Here is a 15,467-nt window from a genome sequence, read left to right as displayed (position 1 = left end):
CAATTATGAATTATTGACTGAAATTTCTACACTCATTCATTCTCTGGTGACTAAGCGATCTGTTTTTATCAGTATTCAGATTAACTAAGCAGGCATGCTATAATGAGCCTGAACAAGTACGGCCTACGGCCAAGGCAGGGTGTAAGGTATCAAGTCATGCTGACGCGAAAGGTTAGCACAAGTACGACTCTCGACATCAACTTCAGGCTAGGGGCTTGACAGTGCGGCCCCTTTTAGGAGTCCTGTATTAATGTTTGACGATTGCCGTTTATGATATTAACCGTCGGGGCGCTGGTTCGCCTACACTATATCGCCGGTAGGGATCGGCACAGATAGACGGATAAGGCAATATTGTTAGCTATATCCAGGATATATCCACGGACAGGACTAACAGATACGTACGTAAACTTAATGAGATATTTTACATGATTTGTGACATATTTAGTTATTGGAAATGGATGCTACCATGATCCCGAGCCTTGTTCAGTGGTTGGTTGTCAAGGGAGGGAAGAACTCATTAATATGAATCTGATAAGTAGTGTGTCACTGTATGAACTTGGTTGGATTTGGCACGTATACATGAAATAAGTCTTCGAGCGTTCGACAAATGAGATTTAAAATTACTTAATTATCGTATCCAATTAACAACCTTGGGTAATGCGGATACGGATACGAATACGGATAAAGCCAATTTGTAGGTAGTGGCTGGATTAAGCAATATGAGTGAGTCCAGATTTACAAAAGAGGACGGGGTAAGGCAATTACAGAGTGTAATATCCAGAGTGCTTGGAGAGATCCTTGGTCTGTTTCCATATAACCCTCAAATGATCCGCGACATCCATTGAGCCCCTCCAGCCATACCCCAGATGGCACTGAGCTCCTCGAATTAATTATAGTCTTTGCGATCGGTCTTGAACAATCAGTGTAGATATACATCACCAGCCACGCGATATATCAATCGCCTGACCCACGTGGTCTCAGTGCAGAATACGGAAATATCGATTCCGCGTAAGCAAATGGAAGATGCCGCAGAAATTCATCAGGCTCGGAAGGCTCGCAAGAGGCGTGAAAGAGTGAAATTAGAACGAAGTTTTTGTGTAGCACTGAGGAAGTGGTAAATTCATTGGAACCTGTGAAGAAGCAGGTCAAAAAACGGCTCGTGGACACCCACGCAAGCGCAAACTTGAGGACTGAGGAAGCACTTGTAAGGGAAGGTACTGAGGAATTATCCGTATCTTGTAATTCTTCTCTAAAGGATTAGAAATCCTGTATCGGAAGAAGGTCAGGGACCCAAGCAACCACACGCCTTACAGGAGTTGATACACTTAGTGTAGTACACTAAACTAAGTAATATACAGCAGAGCGTTTCTGACTAATCCACTACATACATTTGAAAGTCTAGTGTACATAGATTTAGTGTATTCGGTGTATTTGTTCGTGGAAGTTTGTTCGTGATCCAATAGCTTATTGGCATGAGAAGCGCTTTCAATACCCTTGGCTCTCTCGAATAGCCAGACTTTCTCACGATACAATCCATATCTGCCGAGTGTGAAAGACTGTTCTCAGCCTCAGGGCGGATGGTTGTCCCTCAACGGAGTAATCTTCAGGCCCGAACAATAGGGATGTGTCAAGAGTTGAGGTCATTGTTTCGTGCTGGTATTACCAATGACGTAACTCATATGTTCCTTTCAATCATGGAGGAGAAAAAAAAGCTTGAGAGCATGCACCTCAATAATGACGAGTTCAGAAGTCAGGAACTATCATGCCTTATTAGTAAGGCGCGCAGCAACTGGCAGTTGAAGAGATAATATAAATAGTCAGGGAAACACAGCAGAGAGGCTGCTTACATGGTAGCACGGCAAAACGACTTCAAAATTGGCGGAGCATCTTAGGTGGGCTTCTTGTGGGAAGTCGGAGACAGTCATAGTGGGCCACCCCTTAGACTGAAGTCAACTACAATTACACCATCTACATTTGAGACATCCGTGCCCGTCTCCTTATTAATATACACTTACTCTACACAGACAAAAATATATAATTAATGTAGTTGATTGGATCTCTTCAAGAGGTATGTTTCATATCAAATATCTTCCAAATTGTTTTCGGGTATGACAAACTGACTTGCGGCGATAGTTGGAAAAGTGTTTCAAAACTTTACTGGGTCAGCTTCGGTTATTTTAACTTGAGCAATCTTATTCCGAAACTACAGCTTGAATCTATCACCAACTAACTTTATTTGTAAATTTCTCTTCAAAGCTTGGTATTTTATCTCGTAAAATGAAAGACTGACTATTCTTCTCCCATTCACAATACTCGCCCATTAATTGCATGCAGCACCTAAGGGAAAGTTCTGGGCCGTTTGATGGACCCTGCGGCTGCAACAGATGTACTAGCAACATTCCACTCCCAATTATACTCAGGAGTAACACATGATCCAAACTCAACAACCACTTTTCCTCCACCTACTAACTTAAACTTTTCCCTGTCTAGTATCTCACTTCCTGAGAAATGATAAGCGGTGTTGTCGTAGTTCACGAATGCCACATTCTCGGTCGCGGCCTCCCTGTTATGATACAGGTATATCAATGCGGAGTCCTTTGTTCCGTCGTTTAGAGCCACCTCAATTGACTTGAATTCACTAAACCCTAGCTCGCTCATTCTGTAAAACGGCATATTATATTGGTTGTATTCCTGCTCCAACCAGAACACGGTTTCACCCGGAGACTTTTTGGGATGGCCCTTAAATAGGCACAGTGTGGTGCTACTGACGTATCCATCAGCTGACGCCAGATAGGCGAGCGCCAATACAGCGAAAATGGCTCGAAACATGGAAGGCATTTCTAAATTTGCGTTATTAGTTGATGACCAATTATATATATGGATAACTCACGTCAGAGTTAGGCAATACCAACCTTATCGCAAGAGACTGAGTAACTGCGGGGCGAGTGTTGCTCTTCACTGGGCGAATTTTTCATCATTTTATAGTTGGGAACGCCTGGTATATATATATATTCGAGCGAAGGTCGCATATATGCGGGGACTAACTCCGTACTAGCTTGATCAGCGGCTGGGTATGGAATCTTTGTTGGCATACCAGCTCTCAACAGACACGAAGATCCGTAACAATGGATCGTTCACGCATCCAAAGCATGCCATAGCCAAAAACTTGGCACGTCGGAACTGACAGGAACCACTTACATAGCTTGCCTCAGTCACCTGTAGTGGACAACATCAGACGGACCGGATACTCGGAACTCAATGGAGCGGCATGGTGCAGCAATATGCTGTGATGTATCACTCAGTACGTTTCTTCCTGCGATGCCGATGTCGCTCAAGTACTCTTTTCTGAATTGACAGCAAACAGCGCCGATTTCGGAAAGGCTACTTACTTGACATTTTCTGACATTATAACATTAAACTCAATGTGTCGCCGCAGCTTGCCGCGCTCGTGTAGCATCACCCACAATGGCAGATTTGCTCTTAGATTTACAAAATAAGTTAGAGCATTCTAGAATAATTAATCCAGAATTTTCGTCAAAATGAATAACCATTGCCAATTTGTATTCAGAGTAGAATCGATAGAGTATTATCGACGGTGGCCGTCGAATATGATAACTGGAGACCAGAGAAATGGCGGTTTATATGATTGGTTCCAGGAGGTTGGAAAACTGCTGATTTTGATGCCTCTGATTATAATAGCGCAAGTAGTCCTTTCGGGACATCTAATCCAGGCGGACGGCGTAAAGGTGGGAACCATGGCGCAATTTTTTCGGGAGATCTAACCCAGGCGAACGGCGTCGTAAATATGGGAACCAAAAGCTGACTCCAAAATGTACCGGAACTTCTCCGCCTCTCAAAATTAGACAGTCTCATATCCACTATGTCAAGACTAGAAGCTTGATCTTTACAGAGATTTCTAAAGTTGGACGCCAAAATGCGTCAGCTGGTTCCATTGAACTGAATCTGGAGCCGTGTAAGATGGCCATACTTTTGGGACACAAACATCGTTCCATAAGTCTTACGTTCCGGAGGATATCTTGCAACACCAGTTTTAACTCTGGTTCGGGTGCATTGCTAACTGTGCCATTGCCAGGGATTGAGGGATTTTATACAGTCTATTTGACCGTACTCCAGTAATATAGTACTCTACATCTGTCTGCGTGAAAAGCTGCATCAGCGCTATTCGTGACTATTTTATTCATCGACGACTTGTGACCGCGTGAGCAGACTGCATCGGATAATAAGGTTTTTCTCGCCTTTCATCCGAACTCACCCGAACTCATTTAGGTTCCATAATGAGACATGCTTAGACACCAAGATCTGAACGTTGGTACCTTGCTGTTCGTATTCTCGGCAGGCTGCATCAAGCCGGATGGACCCAAATTGGCATACAAGTAGGACACAGTGTAACAATTGTCCAGTTGCAATGAATGAAACTAATCATGTATTATTGAAGCGGCGACTGTCATAATAACTCCGTCTCTTGAAGTAATTAAGCTTGAAGAACCACATGATCACCAATCTCACATCAAGAATATTATTGTGTATTAGTGAAGTCTCAACAGTAGGGTGTCAAACAAGAGCTAATTATAACCGGGCTTGGTGTAAGCTACTGTCGTGCCGATTCGGCCTCTAAGAGCTGGTATGTGAGGGTGTCTCGTCTAGCTATGGCGGTGTCTGGGACAAGCTGTTGGGGAAATTATCATGTAGCCATGAGGCCACCAAGCAGTTCTCAGAGGCACAATGCGAAGCAACTGTGAGTCACAATTCCACCGGTCACAAATGTTTTTGGTTGCACAGTGATGCTAAAGCTATTCAAATGTATGTACAGAATAAAATATTTAACCGAGGGGTTGCCGTAGTGGTACAGCTGGGAATTAAGTTTGGCGGCAGCGTTGGCTGCTCGTAGTTACAGCCGCATGGCGCAACCCTTAGGCTTGTTGGGTTCCTGACGATCAATCAAGTTCCCTAGCAATTAAGGTTGTCGACAACTACGACACTCGATATCAGTGGCACTATGGACTTGGATAACAAACCGGGGCGATTAGAACGGTGTGAGGCGACCGACACTGCTCCTATCATGCTCGGTAATTTGGAAGCGGTGAAGGTTTGATTGCCGTCAAGTACTTTAGGGTAGTTGGTGACATGGAAAAAGCCTTTCTTGCCCGAGAGGATCCTTTTTCAGGAGTCCAAGTGGTAAGCGTTTCTTTACGGCTTGCATCACGCACACTGTCACCGTTGAGATGGATGCAACATCATATTTAGACGCATACACCTTTGTGCCAGGGTGATGGCGAAGTAAAAATATTCTCGACAACCGAACCGCCCTCTGTGGAGCCACAAGGCTCCTACATTTTTCGATACCTTCCTGGTCTTAGCTCGCATCACTTTCTAAAATTCCGTGTCCATTTGCTTGGAACCTGGACGACGTGGCGACCGATCTTAAAAAATATTTTCCATTTATGGCGTCTTCTGCGCATGTGAAACAAAGTCCGAGGCGAGATCAAATCTATCGAGCTGTTCACCGCTTTGCATGGTGGCCGCACCCAAGCTGCATTGGTTCAGGGGTTGCTAGCTCGGTTTGTATGCCGCTGGGGTGTTCAATGAACATTCCTTCTCCATTAATTGTTCCATGGGATTCCGACCATCGATCCTGATTTCCGGTTTGCCGATCCCGGACGATTCATCCTTAACCTGATCCTTCAGTCTCTCTTAGACCTGTCTATCTATGAGTCTGCATTTGCAGGATACCGCAAAAAGTGCGCCACAACAAGCTAAACCGTTTTAGGCTGTTCTTCGACATCATCGTGCTCATCCTTCGCGATCGCCCAAGATAAGCCTTGCAGTCTTTGTCTCAGTTTAACTCCATACGGCGCTTCTTGAGTTCATTCAACTCCTTGCGATTGTGAGCAACGCCGACGCGAGTCCTGAGTGGTAGCTGATAACTTAGGCCCGGAATCTCATTTAAATGTTCTGGTCGAATGGCTATCGAAGAGCCTGTGTGTGCAAAAACGCTTGCGCCAGCTAGAGAGTATTTTCTTGACGTGGAACACTGGAAAGCGTTTGGAGTTCCTCTACCTAAGGCACTTGACGGAGCACTATTACACTGTTCAGGTTATTACGCTGACATTCATCAAGGTGTCCAATTATCACTGGTATGAGCGACGAGGATACAAGGATCAAGTTTAGAAAACACGCGCAAGCGATTCCAAAGCCACGGCTTCCACAGAGTGCACGAGGAATGACATACTTTGCAGTGTATACTGTGTTTGTCACATTCGCATTCCTTGTAACAGCATCACCTCCATACTGTTAAATTGGTATCGCTGCACCCGCGGTCAACTTTTCGCAGATAATGTTAGTTGAAAACGTGTGAAGTCCTCAGCTTCGATCAAGAAAGCCATACATGGCAATGAATGCGATACGGTTAATACTGCTGGGCTGCCGTGAGGGCAGTGAACTTGGTCTATTAAGAATTACCGGTCTCGAGAATATTGCAGCTCTGTATATACATAAAAATCACCTCAAATGAGGCGGGAAAACATGACGCTGATGACAAAACAATGTGCTAAACCACAACCTAACAACCGATATTGGAAACATGCCTTGACTCCTCCCTGGAGCTTTGCAATATCTGTTGAGGAACTGGTTTCGTGAGACGGCGGGAAACGTAAAGGTGACTGCGGCTCCTCCTCAGGGGGATAATGACGATGCAGAAAATTTCTCAATTGGGCAATGCAAAAAGACGCTGCCTCTTGATCCAGAATTATTACAATGTAAGAAGTATTGACCTCGTCGACGAAAGCTAGGGGTGAATACGATTACGGTGTAAAGTTAATCGCAAAAATGAAGCTCTAATCGTAAAGTAACGTATAATGAAGTATAAAATCGTAAAGTAATCGTACAGGTAATCGTATTCCTTATTACGAATTACTCTTCGTACAGGAAACCTCTGTCCTCTGAAATATCATCAAGATTGGGTGTATCAATGGTTAGGGTTTAGAGACCAAAATGTCCATGTAACGATACGATTTTTTTGCGACTGGTATAGTTAATCGTAAACTTTTGCAACCAATCGTAAGTAATCGTATTAGACCATACGATTACTATTTACGATTAATCGCAAATTTATAAGACTTAATCTCCGCAGGGGCGCATTTGGCCGCGGAGAAATTGATCCTCGAGACATAAACGATCTGGAGGATGTCTCCAGCGGCGAGAAGAATTGGGCCGATTGTGCTGGTCACGACCGGTAGATTCTCTGATGTTAGCTAAGCAGAAAGTTAGAATGTCAGATCTAGATCCATACATACAGTAGACTATTATAAAACATACAACTCAGTTCGGAATGGAATCTCGATAGTCGGCACTATGGCTTATTGGTTATGCAATGCTACGGTAGCATAATCTGTGCGTCAGACGAGATAAGGGACCATGTCGGAAATAACATTTTCTAATATTAGTAATCAGAATGTTTTCGAGAGTAGTCAGATGTTCATCGCAGATGAACTACACGCAATCCTGGAAGAAGAGGTCGCCGGAGTCTTGCAGTGCACCGGTATGGATTGGCTTGCTCTAGGAGATTGGGTCGTTGGCCACACATACATATCATTCCCGAGTCAAGATCAAGGCCGCCTGCAACATATTGCATTCTCGAAGCAGATTTTGCATAAATTTTCTTTAATGCAGTGACTACGAGGATTGTGAGGGTTACGGGGGCATCAATGTCAGAGAAGAAGGTTTGCACTATATGTTAACTACTGTTGTAATATTGACTATATTGAAGCACACAATAGCAAACAAACATTTAAATGACTGAAGGTTCCTATGACCTCTATACATAATTGAGTCATTTCCTTCTGGAACCTTCTAGGCATTCCACCCAATACCCAATTGCGTCATGCTTACATAGTGCTAGAATATTCTACAATCTACGATCGTAGGCTAGAGTGTTCTACATATTTCCACAACTACGCTAGCTGGAAAGCATGTAACTGTATATTTTAGAACATTAACTATGAGGACTCGGCGGGGACCACCGTATTCTTATCTGCATTCCTGTGCCCCTGTCCGAGCCTCTACAACTAATGAAAACTTTCTAATCAAAATGAACGCATTACAAAAATCAACGTAATGACACCCGGGCATCCGAGCGGAAGGAACGAGATCTCCGGCGGGGGACACCGACGGTTCGGCAGAGGAAACCAGAAAGCCCATTATAGGCCTCTCTGTCAATCCATTTGATGGGACCTAACGCATAAATCATGCTTCAAGCTGCTATTGATGGAAATATCGCAGTGACAGAAAGTAGGATTTTCTGACACCAAAATTTTCGAATTCCTAGTATTTGATCTATCGTAAGGTCTTCTACGCCTTTATCAGCTTAACAAAATTCAAAATCTCTTGTCAATGTGATCCGACAAGTTCGAGCTTGGAATTCCGTCATATATACGGCACTCAATAACTAGCCATATAGCTCCCAAAGTGAGTCCAAATTAGCTACACTCTTTACCCCAGATCCGCGGGCCGGGTAGATCCATGATGCGCGAGTCCCCCAATTTCATAGCCAACCTACACGAGACAGACTCAAGGATAATATAGATATAGATAATATCATAAAAAATTCGTCTAATTCCAAGACTTTCAGAGGTTGCGCTAAAATTGAAGCTTTTTCGAACAATAAGACTTCCCTTGTACAGGACGTCAAATTACGGTTAGTGTCTGCGATGAAATGCAATGCAACTCGGTGCTATAATCTAATGCAAAAGTCTGTTGCAACTTCGAACTGTCTTAGAATCGTTATATGTGTCATCTGAGCATGTGCTTTACAACCAGAACATTCCTCTTATATTCTGCTAATACGACTGTTGTCACGCAAGGATCATTGAGCATTTCAAATTTCGCTCTCCAAGTATGTTTCTCATCCACATTCCAAGATGCAGATGGATATGAGTACGGATAAGGTTAATTTATCTGGACATAGATACTGGATACTGGATACTGGACACTGAATACAGATATTTTGTCTGGTTACAGATACGAATATGAACAACGAAAAAATAGCCTGGACGATCCCTATCGTTCATACATCGTTCTCGTCCAAGTCTACGTTCAATCCAGTCTCGCTACACTATCGACTACAAATGTTAACAGCTAATATTTCGCCAATGCCTCCCGATATCTTGCGAGTGCTCTCTTTCGAGCCTCTTGGTGATCAACAATAGGTCTAGGATAGCCAGCCCTTCTGGCTATCTCCCCGCCGCCTCTTTCATAGGGGAAGTGAATTGCCGGCGCGTACAAATTCTGTAATTCTGGAACCCATTTCTTGATATATACTCCATCAGGATCAAATTTCTCACTCTGCAGCACCGGATTGAAAACGCGGAAATATGGCTGAGGATCGACCCCCGTAGACGAAGCAAACCCCCATCCACCATTGTTGCTGGCAAAATCACCGTCAACGAGCTGCGACATAAAATAACGCTCACCCATACGCCAATCGAGGAGGAGATCCTTGGAGAGGAATGACGCGACGACCATGCGACACCGATTGTGCATATACCCCGTGCGTCGGAGCTGGCGCATTGCAGCGTCGACCAATGGGTATCCTGTCTTCCCAGTGCACCAGGCAGAAAATTTTGAGGAATTATACTCCCACCGTAGGTCGGAGTAGTCAAGCTTGAACGGCTTATCCATGCTACAACTAATGTCAGCAGAATGATCAAATTTCCTGTCATCACCTACCAGATATAAGGCCAATGCACCAGAACATGCTTATAAAACTCCCGCCACGCAATCTCGCTAGTCCAAGTTGCAATTCCACTACAGCGACCATCTATACTTCCATCATTTCTCTCCATCGCGCTCTTGACAATGGTCCTCGCACTCAATGCTCCACACGCAATATAAGGACTCAATAACGACGTACAATCCGCAGCAGGAAAATCTCGCTCGACTTTGTATCGACCCGACTTTTCGTCGAGGAACCTTTGCAAACGAGAAAGCGCCTCATGCTCACCAGCCGGCCATAATTCCTGCAGTCGATTTTTCTCCTCGTTAGTGAGCGCTTTCCTGGCTGGAGCATCGGGCACTGACGACACGTAAATGTCCTTGAATTTTGCTCTCGCTGAATGTGGATTCCTCGACGGATATTCGTAGATGTGCAAATATTCACCTTCGTTATTTCGAATATGTGCAAGCCATGATTTATACCACGGCGTAAAAACCGCATATTGTTTTCCTTGCTTCGTTGCCAATTCTCCAGGTTGCACAACACATGCGTCATGTACGACAGTAAAATCGATGCCCGCGTCGTCAGCACAACGCCGAATCAAGAGCGCTTCCCGTCGCAATTCATCCACTTCATATTCAATGTTACAAAATAAGTGTCTCGCACCAAATTTCTCACATAACTGAATAATTCGAGTCGGCAAATCTTTCCGCTGTCCAACCAATTCGACGTAGAGCGGAACATCCAGTTTTTCTTCCAAGTCGGCCTTCAATATCTTAACAGTCTCGATCTCGAGATTAACGCGCGCCGGGCTGGTGAGATGGGCTTCATAATCCTGTTCGCTGATAAGAAAAACACAAATTAAGGAGACGCCTTCTCTTTCCGCTCGTTGGCTCGCAAGTGAAAGAGATTTGTTGTCGTGCGTCCGAAGGTCACGCTTGAACCAGTGGATCACTGAGTGCTTAGCGGAGATTTCATTGCGAGCGGCTGCGGTGTCAGAGACAGCTGCTTCAAGGATGCTCAACGGGCGCGGGATGATTCCGTGGATATACTTCTCGCATTCGGCATTTGATATTTCATGTCGTGGATAGAAGTGCGAGAGGATAGCACTGAATTCGTCTGAGGCTGGGCAGGTGACTCGCGATGAGGACGGGGATCGGGAGGTTGACAATTTACGCTTCGTGCCCACAGTGAGTCTTGATTGCATTGTAACGATGAAGGGCGTGTATAGATTCACATAAATAGAATTGGTAGGCGCTCGTAGGTGAACAAACCTTAGCCGTGATGTTTGCGTGCACTTCGTTATAAGCGTAATTGCAGGTCGTAATTAGAGGAATAAAATATTTGCAAGGGAGAGGAAACGTATGAAGATCTGACGACGAAAAGTCGGCAGAGTCGGCAACTGTCTCCCCACGATCCGAAGTTGCTCGCTGGATCACCGCGATCGGACAAGATTAGGTCTTCTTGGCGCTCTCGCGTACTTTGCGAATTTGGTGACAGCATCTCATGTCCTCGAGATAGAATCGTTTGCGACCTTACATGTGTTTGGTTATCTATGATTCTACATGATGTACACGATCAATTGATCCTGATTAGTCTTATTTGTCGTTGATCACAATGAGTCCGCGCTCGTCGGCTATATAGGGTAGGGGTTATAGAATATGTGCAATTTTCTCTCACGGAGATTCATGGAGAGTAAACCAACCATTCCTTTTGGGACTAGCGTAAATTGACTGCGGTACTCTTCCGTCCATCGACTGTACCTGTGCTACACCGCCACATGTATTGCCACAGCCACAAGCCAAGTTTCCGGCAGTGTATAGAGAGCCAGAAGACGAAGTCAGACCTCTCTTGCTCGCTCCATGACTCCCTTCAACTCGGGATGTGGTGCTTATTCCGAAGTTCGGGCAGTTTCGAATATGCATTTCTGCCCAGCGTTCGCACTGGCCATTTTCCCACCACTGACTCACAAAGTAGTGCACTGGCTCTGCCGCAAAGTCGCGCTCTTCCAAAAGAATTCGTCTGGCTCTCGCTACCCTCTGTCCCGCCGATGGCCTGAATCACTTTCATAAACTTGTCGAAGTCCGCAACATTGTTGAAGTACTTGCGGCAGTTCTTGAGTATATTCTGCTCGATATGCCATCGGCAGAGCTGGTTCAGGGCTGTTGGAAACACTACAGACAAGGCATTCATGAGGGCCCTATCGGAATCGGTAATGATCACCCTTGGGAGCTTCATCCGGAAACACAATGGTCTCTGTTACAGTAGTTAGGTTCAATCAATACCGCGCGAATTGGTACCGTTCTACTCACTCAGTTGCTCTAGGACCCAGGTTTACGCACTTGTCTGTTCGTAGGTGACAAAGCACAAGGCAACTCTCACGGTCCGCAAGTTATTGTTGACCGCGACGAAGTTCACCAGGGGCCAGCGGAATATTTTGGTCTTGTAGAAAAAAAATTGAATCTATTATGACCGTCTGCCCATAAAGACGCGCCCTCTGCACATCATCAGGCTTGGAAAAAAACAAAGCTTCGAAAGTGTTGTCCGCAGTCACTTTCACACGGGAGATGTAACCTTCATCCCGTAGTGTCTCTATGAATCTGGCAGATAAGGATTTTTTTTCGCGAAAGTAGTCGTATGGTCGATTATAAACATCCCTGCCCAACAGCGATCGAATTTAGCACCGATGCAATGGTACTAAACGACGCTGAAGAGTGCTGTGCTGGACAAGGTCGAGCATAGTTGCTCGAGCCCCTGCAGTCATGGGTTGGTTTTCAGGATAAGCATATGGATCGATACCTTCAATCTGATGTCCGTCGTGTTGGTCGACCAGCTCTGTCAGGATCCACGAATCGTTGAGTTGTCTTTTGAAGCGAACTCTCCAAGGGCAGTCGCAGAGCATGCTTCGGGCAATTTTCTGACGTGTGATGCCATTGTCTCCTTTAGTCCCGACTTCCATTGGGAGCTTACCGGTGTTGAGAGGCTTTCTGGTGCACTTGCATACAATTGTTTTTCACTACGCCATTCTTTACGGCGATATTGTTGTTGATCGCATGCGCGTTCACAAAAGCTCTGGCTCTGGCACTTGACTCAAAGACTATGTCAATGGATAAGTCGTAGGGATTGTTTATCGCGGGAAAGTCAATTGCAACCGGATCCATGATAATAGTAACACGCGTGGGGGGTCGCGCACGTCGTTGGAGAAATGCCCATACAACGACGCGTTCAGCTTTGTGTACGCGTTATTGTTGGACTAATACGTGTTCGGTTACCTTCGGGTAATGGGAGATACCAACGGTCAGAGAGAGAGTACCGCAGTCAATTTACGCTAGTCCCAAAAAGGGTGGTTGGTTTACTCTCCATGAATCTCCTTTTCTCACATAATTTGAGTCAACATGGGGTATGGGCTTCTCCGAGGTGGCCAAGCTGACCGTGACAATTACGTCGTCAAACCATCGTGAATGTAGCCACCAGCATGAAAGCACGACTATAGTGTTTGAACTCACATAGCCACCCATGCAATTTAATTGGTTTAGGTTACTAGCTGTTCCTAATCCGAACTCACAGGTTCCCACTTTCATATTCGTCTGAACACGTACAGCCCGACACATCTAATAATGCTGATCTGCCGTTCAGTCGATAAGGTTCAAGCGAAGCGGATCAGCAATTATGCCAAGACGCTTCATGAGATAGTAAATAAAATTGTAGCTAAATTCGTCGATTTGACTCGAACTTCCCTAATCGGACTGGAATTGTTTATGTCTTCCAACAATAATTCTACAAAGGCATATCCCTTGCTTTGTTGATATCTTTTAGGGCAAAACCAACAGGAAAACTCGGGCATGGTCACTACATCACCTAATATAACTGTTGGCTACTGCAAATCTTACCACAGTGCTTATCGAATTGCTCTATTGGTTATAGCGATAATGTTGTATGGCAATTAGTAAATACACACACAAAACTGCTGCTCCTCAGATATACGCTTAGGATCAACAGGTGGTTGTAAACTTAATTGTGATCGTATTGAACCGAATCTCAGCCCTGCCCGAGCACCCAGAAGAGTGGAGGGTTCCAAACCCTGGATCCGCAAGATGAAGAATTAGAACCTAACCTGGTTCCTAAGCTTCTCCCGCATTGACAGGGTATTTGATGCAAACTATATGCTAGTCAAAGACTTTGAGCTAGAGCAGAGTGGTATCATAGTACGGGTCGCAAAAATAGTCAGTGACCACCAGATACATGGTAATGTATTGAACAAATCGCCATAACTGGACGACAAGAGGGTAGACATGTCGAATGCGGGGTGACAAATCCAAGGGCCGGTTATCTATTAAGATGCAATGAGGTTGGTTGTTGCCAAAACAGATCCAAACAATCGTGACAACATTAGGAACTTCATGAAACAGAGTCCTCGAATTCGATTTACAAAGCTTATAGTTATTCGATGGCTCTTTTTAGAAGAAACTCTACTTAAGGTATTTCTTAAAAAACTGCGCGAACTGAGCATACCTAGAATTTAAACGTCAACAAACGAAGCTGAAACAAAAAGATGAATCGCAAGCGAAACTCACCCTCGTATATATTCCTTCAAGTTCGCCTCATCCTCTAAGTCTGCTCTTGCACCCATCCAGCCATGGTGCATGGTGCTGTATGTCTCCACAAATCCGCCTTTTCCGTTCGATTCGATGACTTCTTTGTAGTCGGCAACAGCGTCTGCGGGCTCGTCTTTAGAGGCAAGCACGACGTGTGGGACGGAGATATTTACGGCATCTTCTTTGGTCAGACGCCTGAGAATATTGTTAAAATTATCGTACGAAATAGAACATTGATCATTGTGAAGTTCAACTTACCCGGGGTGTGTTTGGCCTGTAGCAGCAAATGGGGTGCCAGGTCCAGAAGCGAGAGCTACAATCTGCACAATAGAGACACGGGTTAGCAAGGGCGAGCATTTTTCTTAAACAACTTCAATGCCGCAGGATACTGCAGGCATACTTACCTTGCCACCCCAGCAGAGACCAAACGTTCCCCAAGCCGTGATTGATGGATATTTCTCCGTAGCCTCCTTCACTGTCTGCAGCAGTGCATCCACATTGCCAGGAAAAGCGGCACGCTCGGTCATGAACTTGGTGAACAGCTGTCGCTTCTCGTCTGTATCCGGAGGAACCCATTCGTGCTTTGCGGGTTCGCCTTTGAAGAAATCCGGGACAAGGACAAGGGCATTGAGAGCGGTGGCGAGTATGTCGGCGCCTTGGAGGGTCTGGGTGGCCATGCCAAACGCATCGTACACGTCGATGATACCTATGGTCGAGGTGGCCGAGCCCGTGATATCTGTGGAACAATTCTGTCAGTATGGAGCGAATAGGTGATTAGGAAAGCAAATGGATTCATACAGACGTCCAGGCCGGCCATCTTCTCATAGCTGCCCTTGGTGGTGTACTCTGTCGGTACAACAGTTGGCAGGGTAAGACATGCTTCGCAAGACATAGTTGCACGAATTGCTGTCGTCGGCGTATTATGTATGAAGATTAAGTAAATCCAGGTGCAGAGGCACAAAACGAGTAATAACTATCTGCAACAGCCGTCGCAGGTTGATGGATGTGTCTGGATCCCGACATGGATTGTTGCACGGATACTGGATTTAAGCATTTCCTTGGTGCGGCGTTGGATTACCCTAACATATGCAGGGTAGAACTTGCACCCATTCCATTGGATGACATGGTAAAAATGCTTATTG

General features: G+C 45.1%; 4 protein-coding genes across 4 annotated transcripts; all 4 read right to left on the bottom strand.

Moving 5' to 3' along the window:
• Positions 1–2,072: 2,072 nt before the first annotated feature.
• On the bottom strand, positions 2,073–3,199 carry V1508DRAFT_198468 (uncharacterized protein). The gene is made up of 2 exons (XM_066936193.1): positions 2,913–3,199; positions 2,073–2,840 (listed from the first exon to the last, which is right to left on the bottom strand). The coding sequence occupies exon 2, from the start codon at positions 2,836–2,838 to the stop codon at positions 2,338–2,340; it is 501 nt and encodes a 166-aa protein (XP_066794597.1). The 5' UTR covers positions 2,839–2,840; positions 2,913–3,199; the 3' UTR covers positions 2,073–2,337.
• Positions 3,200–9,153: 5,954 nt separating this feature from the next.
• On the bottom strand, positions 9,154–10,937 carry V1508DRAFT_357476 (CDP photolyase; the record flags this gene model as incomplete). The annotated part of the gene is made up of 2 exons (XM_066937030.1): positions 9,154–9,697; positions 9,745–10,937. 2 exons carry the CDS (start codon positions 10,935–10,937, stop codon positions 9,154–9,156), a joined length of 1,737 nt encoding a protein of 578 aa, XP_066794596.1.
• Positions 10,938–11,536: 599 nt separating this feature from the next.
• Positions 11,537–12,234, bottom strand: V1508DRAFT_421267 (uncharacterized protein). The gene is made up of 2 exons (XM_066940856.1): positions 12,043–12,234; positions 11,537–11,986 (listed from the first exon to the last, which is right to left on the bottom strand). Exon 2 carries the CDS (start codon positions 11,921–11,923, stop codon positions 11,603–11,605), a length of 321 nt encoding a protein of 106 aa, XP_066794595.1. The 5' UTR covers positions 11,924–11,986; positions 12,043–12,234; the 3' UTR covers positions 11,537–11,602.
• Positions 12,235–14,199: 1,965 nt separating this feature from the next.
• On the bottom strand, positions 14,200–15,217 carry V1508DRAFT_398726 (dienelactone hydrolase; the record flags this gene model as incomplete). Its single annotated transcript, XM_066938218.1, has 5 exons — positions 14,200–14,242; positions 14,305–14,520; positions 14,584–14,645; positions 14,730–15,061; positions 15,124–15,217. The coding sequence occupies 5 exons, from the start codon at positions 15,215–15,217 to the stop codon at positions 14,200–14,202; spliced, it is 747 nt and encodes a 248-aa protein (XP_066794594.1).
• Between the last annotated feature and the right edge of the window lie 250 nt (positions 15,218–15,467).

The sequence above is a fragment of the Lipomyces doorenjongii genome (assembly GCF_038497915.1).
Source record: "Lipomyces doorenjongii strain NRRL Y-27504 unplaced genomic scaffold V1508scaffold_42, whole genome shotgun sequence".
In the NCBI taxonomy this organism is placed as follows: Eukaryota; Fungi; Ascomycota; class Lipomycetes; order Lipomycetales; family Lipomycetaceae; genus Lipomyces; species Lipomyces doorenjongii.
Note: the sequence above shows the minus strand (reverse complement) of the source record. Positions and strands in the feature narration are given on the sequence as shown.